Source organism: Alexandromys fortis, unplaced genomic scaffold (assembly GCF_014885135.2).
Source record: "Alexandromys fortis isolate MF-2015 unplaced genomic scaffold, M_Fortis_MF-2015_v1.1 scaffold_88, whole genome shotgun sequence".
NCBI classification, from domain to species: domain Eukaryota; kingdom Metazoa; phylum Chordata; class Mammalia; order Rodentia; family Cricetidae; genus Alexandromys; species Alexandromys fortis.
In genome coordinates this window covers 7,566,292-7,586,400 of record NW_026067961.1, presented here as the reverse complement: position 1 = coordinate 7,586,400, position 20,109 = coordinate 7,566,292, and the positions used below count along the sequence as shown (strand labels likewise).

At 49.0% G+C, this 20,109-nt stretch overlaps 1 protein-coding gene across 5 annotated transcripts in view; it reads right to left on the bottom strand.

Moving 5' to 3' along the window:
- Positions 1–3,487: 3,487 nt before the first annotated feature.
- Vps13d (vacuolar protein sorting 13 homolog D) overlaps positions 3,488–20,109 on the bottom strand; it is a 221,120-nt gene continuing 204,498 nt past the window's right edge. For all 5 annotated transcript variants that reach the window (XM_050153110.1, XM_050153115.1, XM_050153113.1 and 2 more), the window contains 3 exons: positions 11,223–11,354; positions 5,046–5,286; positions 3,488–3,946 (listed from right to left, as the gene is read on the bottom strand). In XM_050153110.1, coding sequence (XP_050009067.1) covers positions 3,815–3,946; positions 5,046–5,286; positions 11,223–11,354 — 505 coding nt within the window. In that variant the 3' untranslated portion in view covers positions 3,488–3,814. The remainder of the gene's footprint in view (positions 3,947–5,045; positions 5,287–11,222; positions 11,355–20,109) is intronic.

Sequence of the window (20,109 nt, the reverse complement as noted above, 5' to 3'; positions counted from 1 at the left end):
CCACCAGGGCACACATTTTATTCATTTAAAGCTGACCTAAGAAGTAGAAAATCTGAAATCCCCCCCAATGGCCAGACAGTGGCATAGTGACTGAAGGAACCAAGGCAAAGCCCACACCCTCCTCTAGCCTTCAAACACTAGAACAGGAAAGCCTACTATAATTTAAGTAGTACAAACCAGAAAAATGTGGAATGCTCTCAGATCCATTTAAGAAAACCATAGATATTTTCTACTTTAAAGACACAAAGACTCAGAACAGTAGCGAAAGTTACGGGACCTAGCAGAAGAATAACAAGCTAACACATGCTGTAGAAATGAGGTTCAGTGCCAGAATTAAGGGTGGTCTGTATCAGGAAATCTAGTCACTGAATGTTTTACAAAATGAAAGGGGAGTTGGCAAGATGACTCAGCAGTTAAAGGCGCTTGCAGCAAAGCCTGACGACCTGAGTTCAATTCCCAAGACCCACATGGTGGAAGGGGAGATCAATGCTAGAAAGCTGCTCTCTGGTGTCTACACACATAAAGTGACACGTATGTTCCAGCCCTGTCCCTGATGTGAAAACCACAAGCCTGTTCTGCACACTGGCTGCTGCCCTGTGGCGTGATTACACATCTTTCTACATCTCCATCACCCCTGCCCTAGAATAACCAGCTCATGTCCCTAGAACACAGAGGCAGTCAATGTCTACCCAGGTCCCTGGACCAGCCCACCCTTCCTGTTTGGTTTTGGTTCTTTTCCTTGCTGGGTTGCTGACCTAGAAACGCCTGGGCTCCAGGGACCCTCAGGCCTTAGCCTGAGTAACTGGGAATACAGGTATGAGCCATTGTCCCTGGCCATCTTTTCCTCTTGAGGCATCTGGTGTTGGCCACTTTATACCCATGGCCAAATACTCTAGAGGTGTCAGTATGAGGTATCCCCAGTTTCTCTCCTTCCAGTTTCCCCTGAACCTTATCCCTCTTACCCAGTTTTCAGCCCCGGCATATCACCAGAGTGCTCTGAGCAACATCTCCACTGCGTCTGATTCTGGATCATGAATGTGGTCCTCCTCGTTGATTTGCTACCACAATTCTAAACCCTATGTGGACTCACACCCTCATGAGTCAACACGCATCTCTGCCTCCTCCTCGCCTGCCTGAACTCTAAATGATGACCTCTACCCTGTACGCTCAGCCCGAAGGCCCTAGAGGAGGCAATGAACACGACCCAGCACACAGCCCCTGCAGGGCAGAGCCACTTCCAGCCGCTCACTCCAGGTGTGGGTGTCTACCTGCGGCTGTACCTGCCTATTGTACTAGGTTTGATGTCTGTCAGTGCTGATGATTCTAGGATGGTGGCGACACAGAAGAGGAGGAGGAGGAAGGCAGCAGACAGGCAGGGAAAGTCAACAACGCACTTTATTTCGCAGGAGAGCAGTGCCAGCTCTGGGGTGTGCAGGTTGGTTGCACAGTCTGTGTTTACATAGTAAAGAACCAGCCATTTTATTTCCCACTCACTGAGCAGCTGTGATGCTTTTTATTTATTCGAGGCACAAATGACACTTGAACACAAAGTGGCCCTGGACCCTTTTGAACACCGAAGTGGGATGAGTATCCACCAAACAGCTGGGGGGGGGGCACAAAAGGCTACCTCTTTGCCTCTGCCATGGAGGCCTGGGGTGAGGATGCTCTCCTGGAGCTGGCTTTCTGATTGAGTCTAGGTGGCTTCTGACATCTCTTTACCCAGCTTCCCTCCATCAGCTAACTTCTCCCAGAAGAACTGTATTTGAGGCAGTATGAAACTGTCCCAGCAATGTCTCTGGTGTCATGGGCTAAGAACCAGCTTAGGAGGAAACAGGAACGGTGGCAAGGCCTGTTTCTTCTGGAGCTTTGAACTCTGTCCTGTAAGCCAGGAGGCAGTGGTGAAAGCCCCTGGGATCTTCCCCAGGCCTGACATGAGGGCTATAAGGCCAAGAGAGCTGAGAACTCAAAGGAGGGCTCCCTTCACCCTGCAGCCCTACCCTATGTGGTCTCCAAGCCCTATTTTAATACCCGTTCCTAAGGCTAAGTATCAGAGGGAGGGGGTGTGCCATCACAAGAGAGGGACAGTTATTTAAAGAGCTGATTAAATTAGAAAGGAACCAGGGGAGGGTGTCTGATTCTCCCTGGGTCCTCCTGAAGCACCAGCTGCAGACTGAGAAACCCAGATTAAGGTGTCCAGGGCAGGGCGGACTTCCCCTAGCGACACTAGTCCCTTCAAGTGGTGGGGATGTTTGAAGTGACTTTCCCAGCAAGTGGCAGGGGACACACAACTGATGCTTCCGAAGCCTCCTCCGTAAGAGATCAAGGTCTCAGGCAGTGAGTTACTGATAACAAGACCCCAGCCAGGCTTATGTGGGTGTGGGGGTCCAGGCTGGTGAAGAAGTCTATGATGGGTTAGACTCTCCTCCTCAGCTGTGAATCTCCAACAGGGGCACTGACACCATCTTGCCCTCCCCAGCGAGCAATGACTTGCCAACCAAAGACCCAACCCACAAAAGTCAAGCCTGGTTCAGGGAAGAGGGCAAATGTGGAGTTCAAGAAGACAGACCCTTGAAAATACTGTGTAGTTAAAGTGCTCCTTGAGGACTGCCCTTACCTATCAATGCTTACGTGCCATGGTGGGCGCGAGCACACGCACAGGATTGAGTTGGAGGAACAAATCAGCTCCATTTGTGTCTCAGAAGGGTTATAAACACTAAACCCTTCCACATACCCATGGGAGGCCCGCCCTCCTCCTACCCAGTGTGGGGCGAGGCCCGCCCACTCCTCCCTCCTATTTACTTAGTCCTTCTAGAAAAGGGAAATTCCAAGAGTAAGTCCCAGGAAGCCCCTCACCCGCACACCAGGCTTCAGGTTAGAACCAAAAACCAGATGCTTTGGCCAAGAACCTGGTACCAAGCTCCCATACCACACCCTTTCAGTATTCATAGCACACACCCTTTTCTGGAACCTTCTCCATCCAGATCGTGTTCCCAGGAGGCTGTGGTGCTGTGACATCAGCACGTGGTTTTATCACAATCACGGTGGGAAGTGGGATTGTTTCACCCGTGTCAGGAGAGTCCACTATGCTTCTGACCTCTCTCATCGCAAACTGCACAAGGAAAACCTCAGCAACTGACCATTTTACCTCCCAGGTGGGTGGAGTGGTTGGAGAAGGCCAGTAGGTAGAAATTAGAGACTTGCCTGAGAAATTTAAACACTGCCTATAACGTGGGTAAGAACAAAGATGGGCGCCATGCTGGTCTCTAGTCCTTGCCATGGTGGCTCTGCTTCTGCTCCCATCTAGGTGACTGCAGGCTCACCCTTGAATACCGACTGCATTTGCAACCCACACAGTGTATCCTTCAACTTCCAAAACCACCTTCCCACAGGGACTCCCCTGCAGGAGTCGTGCAGAATTAGTAAGACAGAGGATCTAGTCCAACTTTACATTACTGTACAGGTAACAAATCTTCACACACAGCACAGCCCTGCTTGGAAGCTTCTATGTATTTACAAACACACAGTTGTACATATATACATGTTAACAAAATACAGGGCACTCTAAAAATTAGATCCATCTTAATACATTTTTTTTAACGTTATTCAATCAATACTTTTAAAAATTATTTCCCCATAATCTAAAGTAACTCCCTGCCCCACAAACTAATATGGTTTTCTGTTTACATTTTTCCCTGTGAGAATTTCTTTTCCCTTGTTCCTTGATATCGCCCCCAAACACTCTTCTGGCTCCCCTTAGCATGAGTCTGGGCATCTGTCCTCCTAGTTCTGTCTGGAGCATCTCTGCCGGTTGTCCTCAGGAATCCAGTTCCAACTGCTCTTGATTCTCACTGAGTCTTAACATAAGCTGCTGTTCATAGTAGAGACTCTTGGCATAGTTGATTTCCTGTGATAACTTGACAGCAAGGACCTCAGATTTCACATGCACCTAGAGAGAGACAAGGATGAGCACACTGCCCTGAGACGGGGCAGCCAACCACACCGAGAGGGCAAGATACAGCACCCAAGAACAGTTCCCATCTGAGCAGCCAAGACAGTGTGTCTGGTTCACCCTGATCCAGCTTTAGTTTATATCCCATTTACTACAAGCAGACCATCACTACCAGCACTTGTGACCAGAGTGGATGAGATTCCAGTCAGAGGTAAGATGGGGACAATGGACTGAACTTCTTATTCAAGTCCAAAGCCTGGTGGTGGCCGGCACGGGAAAAAGAGTCAGTAAACACAGGCCTCAATCCTTTATTACCCAGAACACTACACAGCTAGCTCGCCCTGAAAGCGGGAGACAGTGGTGGATAGACACTTGGTGGAAAATGCACACTTTGGGGCATTAACTTTTAATCAACCAGCTCTAATTTAAGCCAATGATCCCCACTTGAGCTCATTCCTGAGAGAAGGGGGATGCTGAAGAGCTCCAGAGGAGAGACCCAGCAAGATGGCTTTTTTGGTCTACAGAAAGAGCAGAGATGCACACGGCCGCTCTGAAGGGTGCAGGACCCACAGGTGGTCCTGCAGCTACTTCCTCGCAACTGCTCTGCTGTGGGCGCTGGACCAGCTCAGCAGAGTAAGGCGCTCTGAGGTCTAGACACAGCATGGGGATCAGGTGGGTCATCCGGGTCTGCGCCCCAGCTTGTGCCAGAGTCTCCAAGTGGCCTGAAGAAACCACCTGCCCTGACCCCTTCCCTAACAGCACTGAGGGAACAGCAGGAAGTGCGTGCTGGAAGGCAGCAGGGGCATCTCTACCTAGACATTCTGGCACAACACCCCTCAATTTGCGGAGATAAAGTATCATTTTTATTTACAAACACCTATCAAAGGTGCCTCACGCTAGTTGTCAGCATAGATCAAAGGGTTGTGGTTTCCTGATACCAGAAAAACAATACAGTGCGTTCCCTGTCACCCTCCTGGACTCATGGCATCATCAGCACTCAGCACTGTGTTTCAGGGACACAAATGCAGGAGAACACACCCGGGGCGTCCGGTAGAGCAGGTTGTCCACATGAGTGACAAGGAACAGCTGTACTCACCATTGGCTTCTGGTGGGACGGGCCTGGGATGGACACACCACTGCTGGAGTTGGCAGCTTTCTTGGTCACCTGCACATACACCTTCCCGTGGTCTTTGGAGACAAGGCAGTGGTAGAGGTCATCGTATTTGACCTCGAGGAAAATGGCCTCTCGGTCTATGTAGTCCCCACTCTTCAGGAAGTACACGGCTTTGGAGGAGATGAGGACACAGTAGCTATCGATATTCTCCACGGCTATGAAGCTGCGTGGGGAGAGAGAAGAACACGTGATGCTTAGCTGTTCCATGTTGGGGACAGGCCATCCCTGAGGTCTCTGGGGTCTGGAGCCTAGGCTTACCCAAGCTTCCCAATTACCACATGTGTGGCTTCATTACTCTGGGCCTCAGTTTCCCCATTTGTAAGTTTGTGTTAGGAAGAACTTGGCCACAGGAGCTGCTGGAAGCCCATACCCACGGTACACTCTCACGATGCTCATGAACAAGGGATGTTGGCCAAGAGGTTCCAGAAACAGAAACAAACTCCTGTTCTGAAATGGGCTTTGTGGGGTGCTCAGTGAGCTTTAGGATAGTTACGACTTAGAGAAACACAGACCAGCCAGACCCTGAGAGACAACAGCAGGGGCTTGACGATGTGAGGGGCCAGGTCTGCACACCTGCATTTATGTCTTCCCTCTGACCCCTGATCAGTACAACCAGGGACACAGGGCTTGAGACACCACTTCCATCTCAGAACTGTAGTCATAGCGGCTAAGAGATCCCAGGCCACGAAGAAATAACTTAGCTTTGAAAAAGAAAAAGACTGAGCCCTCAGCACCTTCAGACTGATGTGGAGATTTATGTAAGTCACACCTCTCTGTTCGGCTGCTGAGCCAGGAGGTCAGCCTGGAAGACACAGCAACAGCTTTCCTAGTTTGGTAGCTGCCTGTATCTTATGCTGGCCTTTCATAGTGTGCCTGAGTACCAGGGACAGCAAGGCACCCTGGGTGACGGCAAGCATACTAAGAGCTGACTGACATAGGCTGCTGTGATCCTCGGGGTTTTAAGTTATGTTTGCTCGGCGTCAAGGCTCCACCTGGTACTGCCATGGATCCAGGTCCAGGGTCACAAGGCACAAAATCCCCAGAGAGGGCAGAATCACTGAGGGCAGTAGCAGGCCAGCAGGCAGGGGTTGTCCTGTCGGGCCCATGCGTGGCTGGCCCTCCTTCTCCTCTCTGCAGCAGACCTCTAGATCGCACTTCATTTCCTCCCTCCTCCCCAGCCAGAGTCACCATCCTGACTCTCAAAAGCCCTGGCTCTTGATGGCTGATATTTCAACACCTTGGCCCGCCAAGGCACTGCCAGAGATTTCGTTCTGCCTCCAGGATAAGCATCCTGTCTCTCAGTGGTGCTCTAAGCCTGGGCGCGGTCCACTGCACACCCACATGACTTCCTGAGTACCCACCACCGAGTCAGTCAGAGTCAGTCACTTGCTAAATACCCACCTTGTTCTAGTCGTCATTTTAACTATGGCTCCCATGACAAAAATTGGGGTTTGCTGTTCTCATTTAACTGGTTGGCAATGCTGAGAATGTAGACTTATAAAGTCTCACTGCCAAAATTAGCAGCGCCCAGCGGCCCTCCTTGCTCAGCTGGCTTAGCACAGCCTCCTCGTGAGAGGCACTCTGAGAGGCAGGGGCCACATTGCTAAGTGAGGAGATGGGAATGGGGGAGGGCATGGGGAGACGGAAGGAAGAGGGCACATCACAGGACCAGCTGGAACCGGATGGAAAATGAAGGAAACAGTCAGAAACAACTTTGTTCTGGAGCACAGGCAGGCCAGGAGCTCAGCCATGAAGGATGTCCCCGGCTCTTTGAGGGGCTCCAAAGGTGGCTAGGAGGCAAGGTGATAGCAGGCACACATGTTACAGCATCCTGCCGAGACTGGCTCCATCCTTCACCAAGGCGCTTCTGAGGACTTGGTGACACCGAGAAAGATACTTGTACACCTAAGGGCATACGGGCTGGTCCTGAGCACACTTCCCAACTGCTTTCTAGGAGGCCGCCATGTCTTAGTCCTCTTACAGGCCAGGAAACCTAAGGAGAAATGGTGGCTCCTGAAAGGCAGACAGCATGGTGAGAGAAAACTGGGCTAGGCAGGCAAGGAGGGTCCACAAGCCCTCTGGCAAGGGAGCTTGTATTTTGGTAGCTCAGTGCCCTCATCTCTGAGGGAGATGGTGCTGCCTACTAGCCCCTTCAGTTAACACCACATGGAGAGGACCCATGATGGACAGAACAAGCCAGCACAGCAGCCCTGCTCATGCCCTGGGGCTGCTGCTGCTCTTACATCCATTGTTTTAAGGCCTTCAAAGCAACATCAAATCAGAACTAAGGGCAAGAGTTAGGGGAGAAAGCACTGGGCAATGACCCAGGGCCTGGGTAGCCAATGGGTCATCTTTGCTGAGGCTTCCCCTGCAAAACATTACTCAAGGTCAAGGTTTGGGGTCCCATCAACAGCACTCTGTCATTCTGCTTGCTCCCCACCCCCATACACAAAACAATCTGGAAACGACATCAAAGATTCATTCAGATGGCTCCCGAGCAGCCCCTTCACATGCTCATCCTGAACTTGTCACTTGTGGTGAGGAGTGGGGGTGGGGGGCAAAGCAGTGCTCTCTTGGTTCTTCCCTCCCCTGACCTATTCCTTCCTGTCTTTGTTCCTCTGTGCCCGCACCCCTGCCAGCCATGGCGGGACACCATACTTTGATACCTGGACTTGGACTTCCACTCCCGCTGGCGCACAGATGGGCTGATGAAAAGCCTCACGGGTGACGGGCGGGACACTGTCTGTCCATGATCTGTTGACTCACAGGGCAGAGAGGTCCTCTCTGTAAATCAAACCACTGGACACCCCGCGAAACACAGCTCAGATTTCTTTTAGGACAGAGACTACCCTCCATGGCAGGCAATGGGGAGCAAGTGCAAAGTAGTGAAAGTCCTTTTCTCCCCGTTTTATGCCCCTCTCCTCCCAAACAGGTCTGCCTGACTTGCTAGACCGTGAGCTTGATGAGGAACACCACCCAGTTTGTACTTGGCAAGGATTCTGAAGGTGACAGTAAAGACACCAGGAGGTCTGGAGGAGTTCAACTGCACATGTGTGCAGCGCTGGCTGTGGGATGCCAGGGCTGTGAGTCTCTTAGAACTTTTATCTGAGCAGCCGGGTAACCTGTCAGTCACAAGTCTTGTGGTGTCAAACATCGCTGACAGATTAGTTCCTGGCTGAGAAAGTGAAGCTGGAGCTAGGGCTGGGGCTGAGACACAGTGCCCACCGAGCCATGGAAGGCCCTGGGATACATTCCCAGCAAAGAAAGGAGGGAGGCGAGGGGAAGGGACAGAGAGGGAGAGAACAAAGGGGATTTTCACTATCATTTGTTTTCTGAATTCTGTTTGATTCTACTAGCCATGTAAATGAGTTGGCTTCATTGCAAGACGAAGATGGCATTTAAGCATGCTACTTCAGCATTTTAGCATGCTACTTTGGGGAGGATCCTCTTCTTCAAAGGTGTACCCCCCCCCATACACACACACCTCTAGGAGACAAATACCTAAGGAGAGAAGTGTAAGGTTTGCAAACCCGTCTTGCTTTCTTTTTATATACTTTTCTGTATTTAAGAAAAAAAAATCTTCTAAGCATTACTTTCTATGTAAATGGCGAAAGACCCCAAGGGCCACTCTGCTGAGGCAGTAGCTCCTCGGGCCTGCAATCTGAGTGGTGGCCTTGCTGAAACACCAGAAGTCAGTATCTCACAGGAAACAAGCAAATGGAAAGACAACTAGAGCAGACCCCGGCCGCAAAGCAGGCGCTGCTCAGAGATCGGATCCTATAGGTAAGCGCTATTTTAACACCGGCTCATCCCAGGCCTGGATTAAGGCTGAGAAGGAGTAACAGAGGCACCGCTGATGAACCTGCTGTGAAGCCTGAGCAGACCTTAAATTGGATGGCAGTGACAATCTGTTCAATACTGTCTAATTAAATGGAAAAAACCCACAAAACTAAATGCAACTTGATGTGGGAGATCAAAGTTGAAGCTGCTGCGGTGCTGGGGACTTGTGGGGCTTTGCTCCGTCAGGAAGTCATTACACAATATTTTCCAGAAGTAAAACAGTGAGTCTAACTGGAAAAAAATGTGGAAACATTTAGTTAGCACAGTAGAGCAAGGTATTAAAGACCCTTTTAACGGGTTAACTCTGAGGGAAATATGCAAATAATGAGGTTCTTAAACATGTTTTTAATTACAAATCTAGGATAAAAGTCAGAGGCAGAAGTCAGCACCGAGCTTTTCCTGAGCACCCCTTCCTGCAGACAGATGTCTGGACCACTCACATTGCCCTGGGGACAGGCTGGTAAGTGAGGACACTCCGAGCCATGCCTGCCACAGACCCTGCTGACCTCCTGTATGCCCAGGAAGACTGAGGTCACATGCCTCCCTTACCACCCACTGGCCAGGTTCCACCCTCAGCTTGGGTGGAGACACAGGGTTTTCATCTTCAAAGTCAAAATTCATTCCGGCAGTCACTGTGCCCAGATCACATGAACGTCAAGCATTTCGTGAAGTCGATTTCACTGGTTTCCCTGGCCTGTCTCCCATGTGTGCACCACGTGGCAGGAATCCCATGGTGACTGGACTGTGCTGTTTCCCCTCGTGCTTTCGAGCCTTATGTCATTCGATTACAAATGAATCTTGTTGCAAAGACCAGGGATGGTTTGGATGGTATAGAGGTAGGTTAGCAAAGAATCTAAAACATAACACTCAAGGGTCTATAATTTTACTTAGCCTACCCTTCTTTTTGAGACAGGAATGCCTATAGCCCAGGCTCACTATGCAGGGTGGCTGAGGACAACTTTGAACTTGTGATCCTTCTGCCTCCAATCCCAAGTGCAAATACCACTACTTTTGGTTTAGGCAGTGCTGGGGATGGATCCCAGCTTCAGGGTATGCTAGGAAGTACTCTATCAGCCTAGCTACATCCCTCAACCCTTACTTAACCTTTGATAGCACCCCTAAAGCCCCAGGGATTGAAAAGTGGGACAGTTCCACACAAGTGTTGAACTTAATGAATGACTCGGATCCCAGGCACTGCTCTGGGTTTGGAGGGTTCTTGAGCGAGTGGACACCCTAGCCATCAGTAGCTCCCATTCTAGTAGTCTATACCATGCCCTGCTTGGCTGAGAAGTGACTCTCTAGTTGTAGGCCCAAAGTCCCATCAACAATGTAGTATATGGGCAGTCTCAGCCCTCTCAGCCTTCAGAAGCAGATATCTAACTGTCTGTTGTTGAAGCCACTCCATGCACAGCATGCTGCTAGGTAGCAAAGCCTTATCTAGAGAAGCTCCAGTGACAGCATGGCAGGACACATCTAGGAAGATGCCATATCCCATCTCCTAAATCCTGGACTTCATTTTCTATGTCCCCGTTCCCATAAGATATGAGATGTGAGTCGAGGCCTCTCTGGTACTGTCTCCACCAATGACACTGAAGACCATGCCAGGAACCAATCTCTCCCTGAACCCTTCCATCAGCCAGCAACACCACAGTGTTCAGATCCTCCCTAGCTCGCCTCGCCTTAGAAGACACAAGTTACTATGCCCCAAATGCAGTCCTCTCACATCTGGGCAAGTCACAGAGCACTTTACATTCTGAGGGCTTCCACAGAATATCACCAAGGACGGCCATGACTGCCACATCAGTTAAAATCTCAGTAGCTGAAAATGTGACAAGATCCTGGGTTACTAAAAGGGTGACAAAACAATCAAGAAAATGCATTTCCAGAACATTCTATGGGCAGTGGTTTGTGGTTCATTTTGCTGGTGTTCTATAGCAAACACTGGATACCAAAGTTTAAGGAAACTGTTTATAGGAAAACCATCTCCTAACACCCCACGCCCCGGCCTCTCTTTGAGCTACCTCCACAAAGACTCACGCTGCAGAGTCAGTATAGCAAGGTCCACTCTGAAACAGACTCCAAGTCACTCCCTCCAGTAAAGGCCATTTATAAGTAGTTATATTGAGACCTATCAGACATTCAGGACAAGCAAGCCTTCAGCCTTTCTCAAGGCTGAAACTCCTGAGTAACAGGGACGTTTCTCAGACTCAAAGACAGACAAGGAAACACAGTGGACCCATTTCTTCAGCCCCCACTTACAACTCATCTTGGATGTTGTCTGTCAGCTTGAAGAGCTGCTCCTGTCCTTCTGCCTGACTCTCAGAATAGCGAGGAAGCAATCCCTGGGGGCCAGTGCAGCAGCGCGGCTTCCGAACCCTCTGGGCTTGGGTCCTAGGGGGACAAATGGACAGGAAGAGGTTAATTGTCAAGGTTGAAATGATTTTCCATCCTCGTTTGGAAAGGCACTGCTTATAGACAGGAGGAAGCTGCAGCAGGGCTGTGTGGGCTACAGCATGCCCACTGTGAATTCAGACTGGGCTTCACAATCCTTTGGCTACAGGACTATTGGCTCAATCAGCTGACTTCCTTGGTCTCAATCTCTCTTTCTGTGTAATGAGCTGGCACAACCCACCTCTTGGTTGTGGGAGCAAATAAGAGAGTACCAGTACCCCCATCAGGCTTGTGCTGAAGAGGATAGGTGACCCATCACTGAAGCTCTGTAAGGTCACTATCATTAGGTTCCCGATGGACCACACCGGTTTATTATGTTTTGCTAGGGATCTCTTTGGGTTGGCCTGCTGGGGACGTGCAGTGGCTTCAGGAGGAACACCAAGGGGCCTGGGCTTTAGTATGACCTGCTATGCTGCCAGGCTCCTGAGCCGTGAGCTAGTCTCCTGAGTAAAGGGTAAGGAATGCAGTGGCCATGTGAAGGGACCAGTCCGAGGACACAGCAGCAGCCCTAACTCATGCCACTTGGCTGCTGGTTGCCCAAAGGAATCTGCTTTGCTATGGCTTTCGGGGTCGGCTGCTGTTGTCTTTTTCCACAAACCATAGACAGGGTAATTGATAAATACTTTTTGGTGTTTTCCTAGAAACAGGAGTCCATATTTGTCTTGGAAAGGCGGTGCATACTTCAGATGACTGATAAGAGCGCACTGGGTCTGTCCTCGGCCTTGTACTTGCTGTACTCTTTATTATTTGTTCCTGGAACCCACTGAAGCAAAACATCCCTCTCTAGACATAGCTCAAAGGGAGGAGCAGGCAGCCACACTGAATCAGCACTTTAGGGCCGTGGACTAGTGGGAGTGGAGACGTCTGACAGGGAGAAGTGTCCTGCAGGGCAGGTCGGGGTAGGACCCCGGAAGCAGCAGTCTGGAACTTGCCACAGGCTATCTGCAAAGCTAAGATCATTGCATGTGTTTCTGAACCCAGGTCAGGCTGAGTTCACCAGGCTCTGGTTCCAGAAGGTGCCATGGGGGTGTTTGATAGCTCTTAGGAAGCCAGATCTCCCATCCCCCTCACATATACAAGTCTCAAATACTTAGTTATGAGGGTGTCTTGTGTCCTTTTAGCTTTGGGTTGCAGGAGTAATGTGGAGAGTTGGAGGAGGATGCAGGGGCTTGCACTGCGGGACTGACTGGGTAATGGGTGGCTTCAATTATAGCACATATTATATACATAGTCCCGCTGTGCTTAGTCTCAGTCCTTCCAATGGCTCTCACCCCAGAGTTCTCCCTGAAAGCAGGGACAGTGGTACAGGCAGACACTGTGAGTCCACTGGGAGAGGAACCTCTTAAGGGCTCAGCTATGGATGCCAGCAGATCACCATACGTGAGGGGTCCTCAGGAAGGAGCTGGGTAGACTTTCCTAGGTGGCATACTCTAGCCTCCTGGCCTGGCAAAACAACTGCTGCCATTTTACTATCTAGACAGACCAATGACATGTTTCCCCCAAAGAATTCCCATGGTTCTTTTGCCTGAGAGGCTCCTGAAAGGGCCACTGGCTGCTACACAGAAGACCAAAGACCCCTCCAAGAGGCAGATGGGGGAGTCACTTTCACCTTCCTACCTCCTTTCAACTAAGTTTGACTTTCCCGGGGTGCCGCTGTCTGGTTCACCAGGGACAGCAAAGGGTAGCTGTGAAAAGGGAACCTTTGTGGAGAAAGGCCTGCTTTTCTCAGGGACCACCACTGCAGGGAAGGGGAAACCGACAGTGAACTGCATCCTCCTAAAAGGACCCAAGGAAGTCTGGCAAATCAATGAAAGGTGGCAGGCTGCTCCTGAGCTCCTAGAAGTCACACCTCGCACCAACTATGGGCCAACTGAGAATGGAAGAAACTGTGCCCCACACTACCAAAAACTTTAAGTGCACACAGTAATTCCTTGGCTCAGCAGCTTCCTCTAGAGCACCTTCCTTTAGCCTTATCTCTACTCTCAACATATTATCTTCTAGCGTGCAAACTACAAAGCCACAGAAATACCCAGAATGAGCAGGTAGAACAGCTCCTTTGTGGATCCTCATCTCCTCTCTGTCTTCCCCGCAGACAGCAAACTACCCCTAATTTTTATGGTCCTCTCTACCAAACACCAAGGGCCATGCTGGACTCAATGCTTAGTGCTAGGGCCTGGAGGAGCACACTGTGATGCTTGAGGTCATTTTCATGTCACTAAGATATTCAAGGAAAAACCCACAGCCTCCCCTCACAGAGAGGACACACCTCTGTAAATGAGGGGTTGGTTCCCTCAGAGGGGAGATTTGCAAGCATTCTTTCGAGAGGCAGAAAGACGGATTAAGACACTCTTCCTCATTCTTCTTTGTCAGTGACTAAAGCTAGTTTTTCTCCTCTAAAACAACTAAAATTTCAAGTTCTCATGTCCAAGTTGGTAGGCTGTGAGCAGGTGTTGGGGGATAGGGTTTAAAGTCTCCGTGAGAACAAATCTGGCAGAAAGGTTATGAAGTAACCTTCACCAGGGAAACGGAACCACTGTGTGGTAGAACCGTTCTCATACTCTGTATGTATGGTGGGGACACATACATGCAATTGTAGTGTTTGGGAAGCAGAGATGAAGCCAGAAAGACTGAAGCCAGCCAGGCCGACTTAGACTTTGTCTCAAAAACAACAACAACAAAAAACAAAACAAAAAACAAAAACCAACCCACTAAAACCAAAAGCACCCAAACACAAACAAAATATACTAATATATTGTATAAAATATATATCAGTAGAGGCAGACTTAACATTGCACAAGGTCCTAAGAATACATACAAACAATCATACCTATGTACATATATATGTACACACACACACACACACATGAACTCAAATCACCCTTATAAACAAGCGCTTCTGCAGGTAACAGCAATCCTGCATTTGCTCATGCTCTGTGCCTCAGTTTTACAAGACTGACTGTTATGTCACTATCCTGTGTCCCAGTGAGCCAAGCACTGGGAAGACGACAATAGGATGGCTTCCTCCTGCTCTGTTCGAAGTCTGCCATCGTCACTGGCCTTTTTCTTTATTTGAACAAACATCATCTACAGCCCCACTACTGACCACTGCCTGGGTGTCTTCTGCATTCAGACACTGTTCCTCATCCCCCTGGCACAGCCCCAATTCTAAATCTCGTGTCTAATGTCCATGCTTCTCCTTCTTAGGCAGTCTTCCTGCCTCCCAAGCCTGTTGTGGCACACTGGTGCTGTCTATAGGTCCTAATCATGCTGGGTCTGTCTGCTTACTAACACCCTGTGCTATGGATGTCTATGACATATCTGAGACCAGCTAAGTTCTGCTATGGTAAGTGATGTGGCTATGAACATGCTTGTCGTGTCTCCTGGTGACCTTTGGATTTGGATACATACAAACACACGCACACATGCATGCACACTTTTTTTTTTTGCCAGATTTCAGGATATAAACATTTGCCTAAGAGGAGAGTGTGAGCTACTTAAAAAGGTGCAAAACCATTTTACACTCCTGCCGTGACGCGGTTATGAGACGCTGGCTGTCTCCACCCCTTCTAATGTTGGGTACTGACTAGGACAGCACTGTCTAATACGCTGTCACTGGGCACAGAAGGTGAGGTCAGTGGGACAAAAGAACTACATCTGAAGTTTACTTTCATAGGAGAACCTGTCTCAAAACAAACAAAAGGAAGGAAAATCAGGAGAGTGGTGTAATTCCAGTACTCGGGAAGAAAAGGCAGGAGGACCTTTAACTGAGGCAAGCTAAATTAAAGGTCAGTCTGGACTACATGAGATCCTGTCTCAAAGGATCAAAACAAAACAAAATTAAATTGACTTATACTTATGTTATATCTTAGAGAACATTGATATAGACTCTACTTAACTTTTATGTTTATTTATTGTGGAGGGGTGCATGTATGCCATAAGGCACGTGAGAAGGTCAGAGAGCAACTATCAGGAATTTCACTGTATTCTAGAAATCAAGCTCTGATCGTGGGAATTGGGCAGCAAACGTTTTACTTGCTGAGCCACCTTGTCGCCTGGTCTAGATTCTCTGGCCTGCTGCTGGAGTGGGGATAAAATGGCCTCGGCACTTTCTCATCCCATCTCCGTCCTTCAGATGAAAGAATAATGGTGTCCTGTGCTGGCTAATCTCGGCTGCCAACTCGACTACATCTGGAATCAACTAAAACCCAAGCTGCTGGGCACTCCTAGGAGGGAGGGGTTTTCTTCACCTGGTTTGAACAAGGGAGACCCACCCTCAGTCTGGGCCACATCTAATGATGGCAGCCCACATAAAAGGCAATGGATGAAGGAAGCTTTGTATTTTGCCTGCTTGTCCCCACTCTCTCCGGCAAGTTCATCTATCCTGCTGAGGCTGATCCCAACGTATTCTGACAACCAGCAACTCTCCAGGAATCCTCTGGATTTGGACAGCCAAGACAACTTCCGGATCACAGCCCGTAGGCCAGTCTGCTAGCCCCCTTTACATCCGAACAGTCCTTCTACCTGCTGTGCTTCCTTAGGGAACCCTGACTAAATGGTATGCATAGGGCAGTAGGGTGGCTCCTGTCACTGGTGCTGGGGCATTGAAGGTCAACACTGAAATTGTTCTGCCACCCACTGCTGTCATGATGCCACTTGGGCAGTGTTTGGCACCATACTACACATGAAGTGGCAAAATGCCCTCATTCACTTCTCTTTGGTTAAGAGTTTCTTGACCGGCACTGAGAACAAGAGTCAGTTCAGTGTGTGCAGCGTCTCTGCCTCCGCAAGCCTTTGTTTAGCCAAAGGTCTGCGGTGCACTTAATTGCTGCCAGCTGGGGGCTGTCGGCCATTTTAAGCCCTCAGCTGCTGTGGTTTATAAATTTCACAGCATATAGGAAGAAGCAGCCCTTCCAGTCAACCAGCTAATCCAAAATGTCAGCACCAAATGAACTTGAGCTTTGAACTCCATGAAAATGTCAGGCAGCGGTGATACACCATGGATGCCTCTTCCCCCAGGGAAGGGGCTGCTCGCACAGTGGCTGATACACTGCAGATACCCACCCAGGGAGAGCTGTCCATGAAGACTCACTCCATCAGGCAGGGGCTCTCTGACAGATACCGGGGGCCCCCAAACCAAAGATCAGAGCCATGAAAATAACCTGTGTCCCAGTCTTGAAGCAACAATAAATCCAGACAAGGTGGCGGGCAGATCTAACCAGTTCCACTTGGCTGATGGGCCTTTCAGCCTGAGGTCAGCAGCTGGCCAGGCCATGATTTGTTCTTTGCTTATATGATGAGTAGCTGTGTCACAGTTCTGTTAGTTGGAGACAGATGGCTGTGTATGTCCACTCAGGCACAGTGCAGGCTGATAGCTGCTCGAGAAGTCTGTCATGGTCAATGTCTATCAGCCAAGTGACACCCACAAGCCATCAGTAAATGAGCAGACTGTGTGCACAGACTGTGACGCCCAAGCCCAGTAGATGTTTATTCAGCGAAGGGCTGCCATCTAATGGGGGCTGGACGTGCTGACCTCTGTGGAGTGATGGATGATGCTTATGTTTATTATATATATGGGCCCACAATTTTTGTTTTCACTAACTATCTTACTGATATGCAGCGTGCTCAACTAAGCACAAATAATTAGACTGAGAACAGAAGGTTGGCCCGGATTCTAAAACACTGTTCACTGGTAACAGCTACAAGAATCAGGGGTCTTGTCTGAATGACTCCATCAAACATTAGTTACTGCTCTGAATGGCACTGCCTGCACTGGGAGCCCGATCTGGTTAAACGCACTTGGATGCTCACTGAAGTACAGTGGGGTCCAGAAGACCTCTGGGCCACAGCTCTTTCCTCTCTGTCCCATGAATCCATTTCCAAAGACTATGAGGAAAATGCTTCTCACTCCACTCAGTGTATGGCACGGTGAGTGAAAATCTCTCAAGTCTGACCCTTTCCCATGAGGAAATGCCCTGCCAACAGTTGAAGACTGATACAGCGCCACCTTTTAGAAGCTACTCACAGACAGTAACCAAGTTTTGGCATGTTGAAGCTTGAAATGGGAAAAGGATACCAAGTATTTCCTGGAATAATTTGGGTTTTGAGCACATGAAAGAAACGGTGTCAGTAGAGATTCATTCTTCCCTGGAATTACTGAGTAAGTATTCAAATTAAGGTAGCCAGAAAAACAAACTGCTCCAAAATGGTCATTCCTCTCTCTGGTTCTCTTACTCCACCTGACTAGGAAGCTTGAAGGGCAAGCTTAAATCCTCCCATCATTTATAAACTGTTTCCTCATTTATAAAACAAAGCTGGTGACTGGCAGTATGGCTCAGTGTGGAGAGGCACTCACTGCCAGGTCTAACCACCTGAGTTCAATCCCCAGAACCTTCATGTGGAAGGAGAGAACCAACTTCCATACTTTGCCATGGTATGTGTATCCTCATACCACATGCAAATACACACAGAGATGCAAATTAATAAATGTAACAAAAATTCAAATGCTGATAATAGGGTGTTACTAGTAGTAAGTAAGTCACTAAATGTACAGTGCTTAGAGTAGAGGCTGGTCTATACAATATACTCCACAGAATGGACCCAAGGCACAGATGGCGCATAGCTTGCCAGGGAAGTGCTTCCCATTCTCCTCCCTGTTTAAATTCCACCCCACTCCCTGGAGCTCTGAAGTCATGTGTAAGGCAACACACAAGATCCCTTACCAAACCATTGCCACTGGAAATGGGGGAGATGTTGACTCAAGGAAGCATAGAAATCCTATTTATATTGTTAGGTTTTAGCAGTCCAGCAGGGGTGATTTCCTGGACTGGTTTGCACCCATCAGTGAGGTTTCACACCTGACTTGTTTATAGGGGTCAAGGCTCTCTGTAATCTCATGCATTTGGGGACCCCATGACACAGTGACCGTGACAGCTGGTAGGACTAAAGCCAGCAGATGTGCTGCTGGGACTTCAGCTTGAGGACAAAGATACTCCAGACTCTTTTCTTGGTCAACTGCCTCCAGGCTGAGACTATCTCCGAAAAGGCTCACTTTATAATGAATTCAGCACAGCTGGGAGCCCTAGAAAAAGTTCCCCAAATGTCATAAATCTGCTTGCATTCTGGGGTTGCTTTACTTTGTAAAATGGCACACAACTTTGCCGGAACACTATAGGGAAGGGGCACTTCACAACCGAAGGCTTTGTGTTCCTCAGCGACACCAAGCAGAACCCAGCACTTCCCAGACTCACACTCCTTGGAACCCTGTTGCTCTAATGCAAACGCCAGAACTGTTTACATGGCCAAAGCAGAGTCTGTAATACCGGTGCTAAGAAGCTGGTTTTCAGACCATTTCTACAAACGACTACATAAGAGGAAAATCCAAAGGAAGACATTATCTCCCAAATGTTGACCTCCTTTGAGATCAAGGTGGCACAGAGAAGTGCAAAAGTTGGTGGGGAAAGAACAAACAGAATGACATCCCAGCCAAGCACTTGGTTGATAACACTGGCGGGAAACAGAACACAAACACAGCACATAGTAGGACTCATACAATTAACTGTCTAACACCCTCCTATAATTCCCTAGGACAAATAAATCAACTTAAAATCCCTAAACGTGGCTGGGCACAGTGGCTTTCACCTTTCATCCCAGCACTTGGGAGGCTAAGAGACAGGATTATCAAATTTGAGGCCTATTTGGGCTGCATAATGAGTTACAGGCCAGCATGGGCTACAGTGTGAGTCTTTTCTTCAAAAACCCAAAACCTTGTCAGGCAGTGGTGGCCCACCCCTTTAATCCCAGAATGTGGAAGGCAGAGGCAGGTGGATTTCTGAGTTAGAGGCTAGCCTGGTCTACAGAGTGAGTTCCAGGACAGTCAAGGCTACACAGAGAAACCCTATCTTAAAAAACAATAAAACCAAACTGGGCAGTGATGGCGCACGCCTTTAATCCCAAGACTTGGGAGGCAGAGGCAGGCAGATCTCTGTGAGTTTGAGGCCAGCCTGGTCTACAAGAGCTAGTTCCAGGACAGGCTCCAAAGCCAGAGAGAAACTCTCAAATAAAATAAAATAAAATAAAATAAACCAAATCCAAAACAAATCTCACCCCAATGCAAAAGTGTGGTGTTTACAGTTTCACTGTGACAAGCACTAATGGGGGGGGGGGCTGGTGTGACTCCCCGTAAGAGTGACTCCTCAGGAGCATGTCACATGCTGCAGGACACAAGAACATTTTCCCAACTCCATTCAAATATTAACTTCCTGAAATGTTTGTAAAGAAGCAGTGCTAATCACTGAATGTTCAGTAAATTACAACAGACATGCAGTTCCTAGAGTTGGAATAATCTGAGTACAGCCTTTAGGAAAATTCAGCATAGTCCAGGGTTTACCAAATACATACATATCAATGGCAAATCACTTTCTCTAAATGCAGTTTGCAATAAAACTGTACAACCTGTACAACCACTGCTGCTCTGAAGCCTCCTGCCCCAGGGTCTCCTTCATGCCAAAGCCAAGCAGATCTGGAGACGCTACAACTCTGGAAGGCCTGTGAGTGGTTTGCTTACTCCTTCAAGAGTACCTGTTTGCTCCACCTCCGGGGCGGGTGGCTTCTTACATCCTTTTCCTGTCAAACAGGGGGGCGAGGGTGGAAGGCAGGAACAGCAGGAAAAAAAGAGACGGGGGGGGGGGGGGGGGGG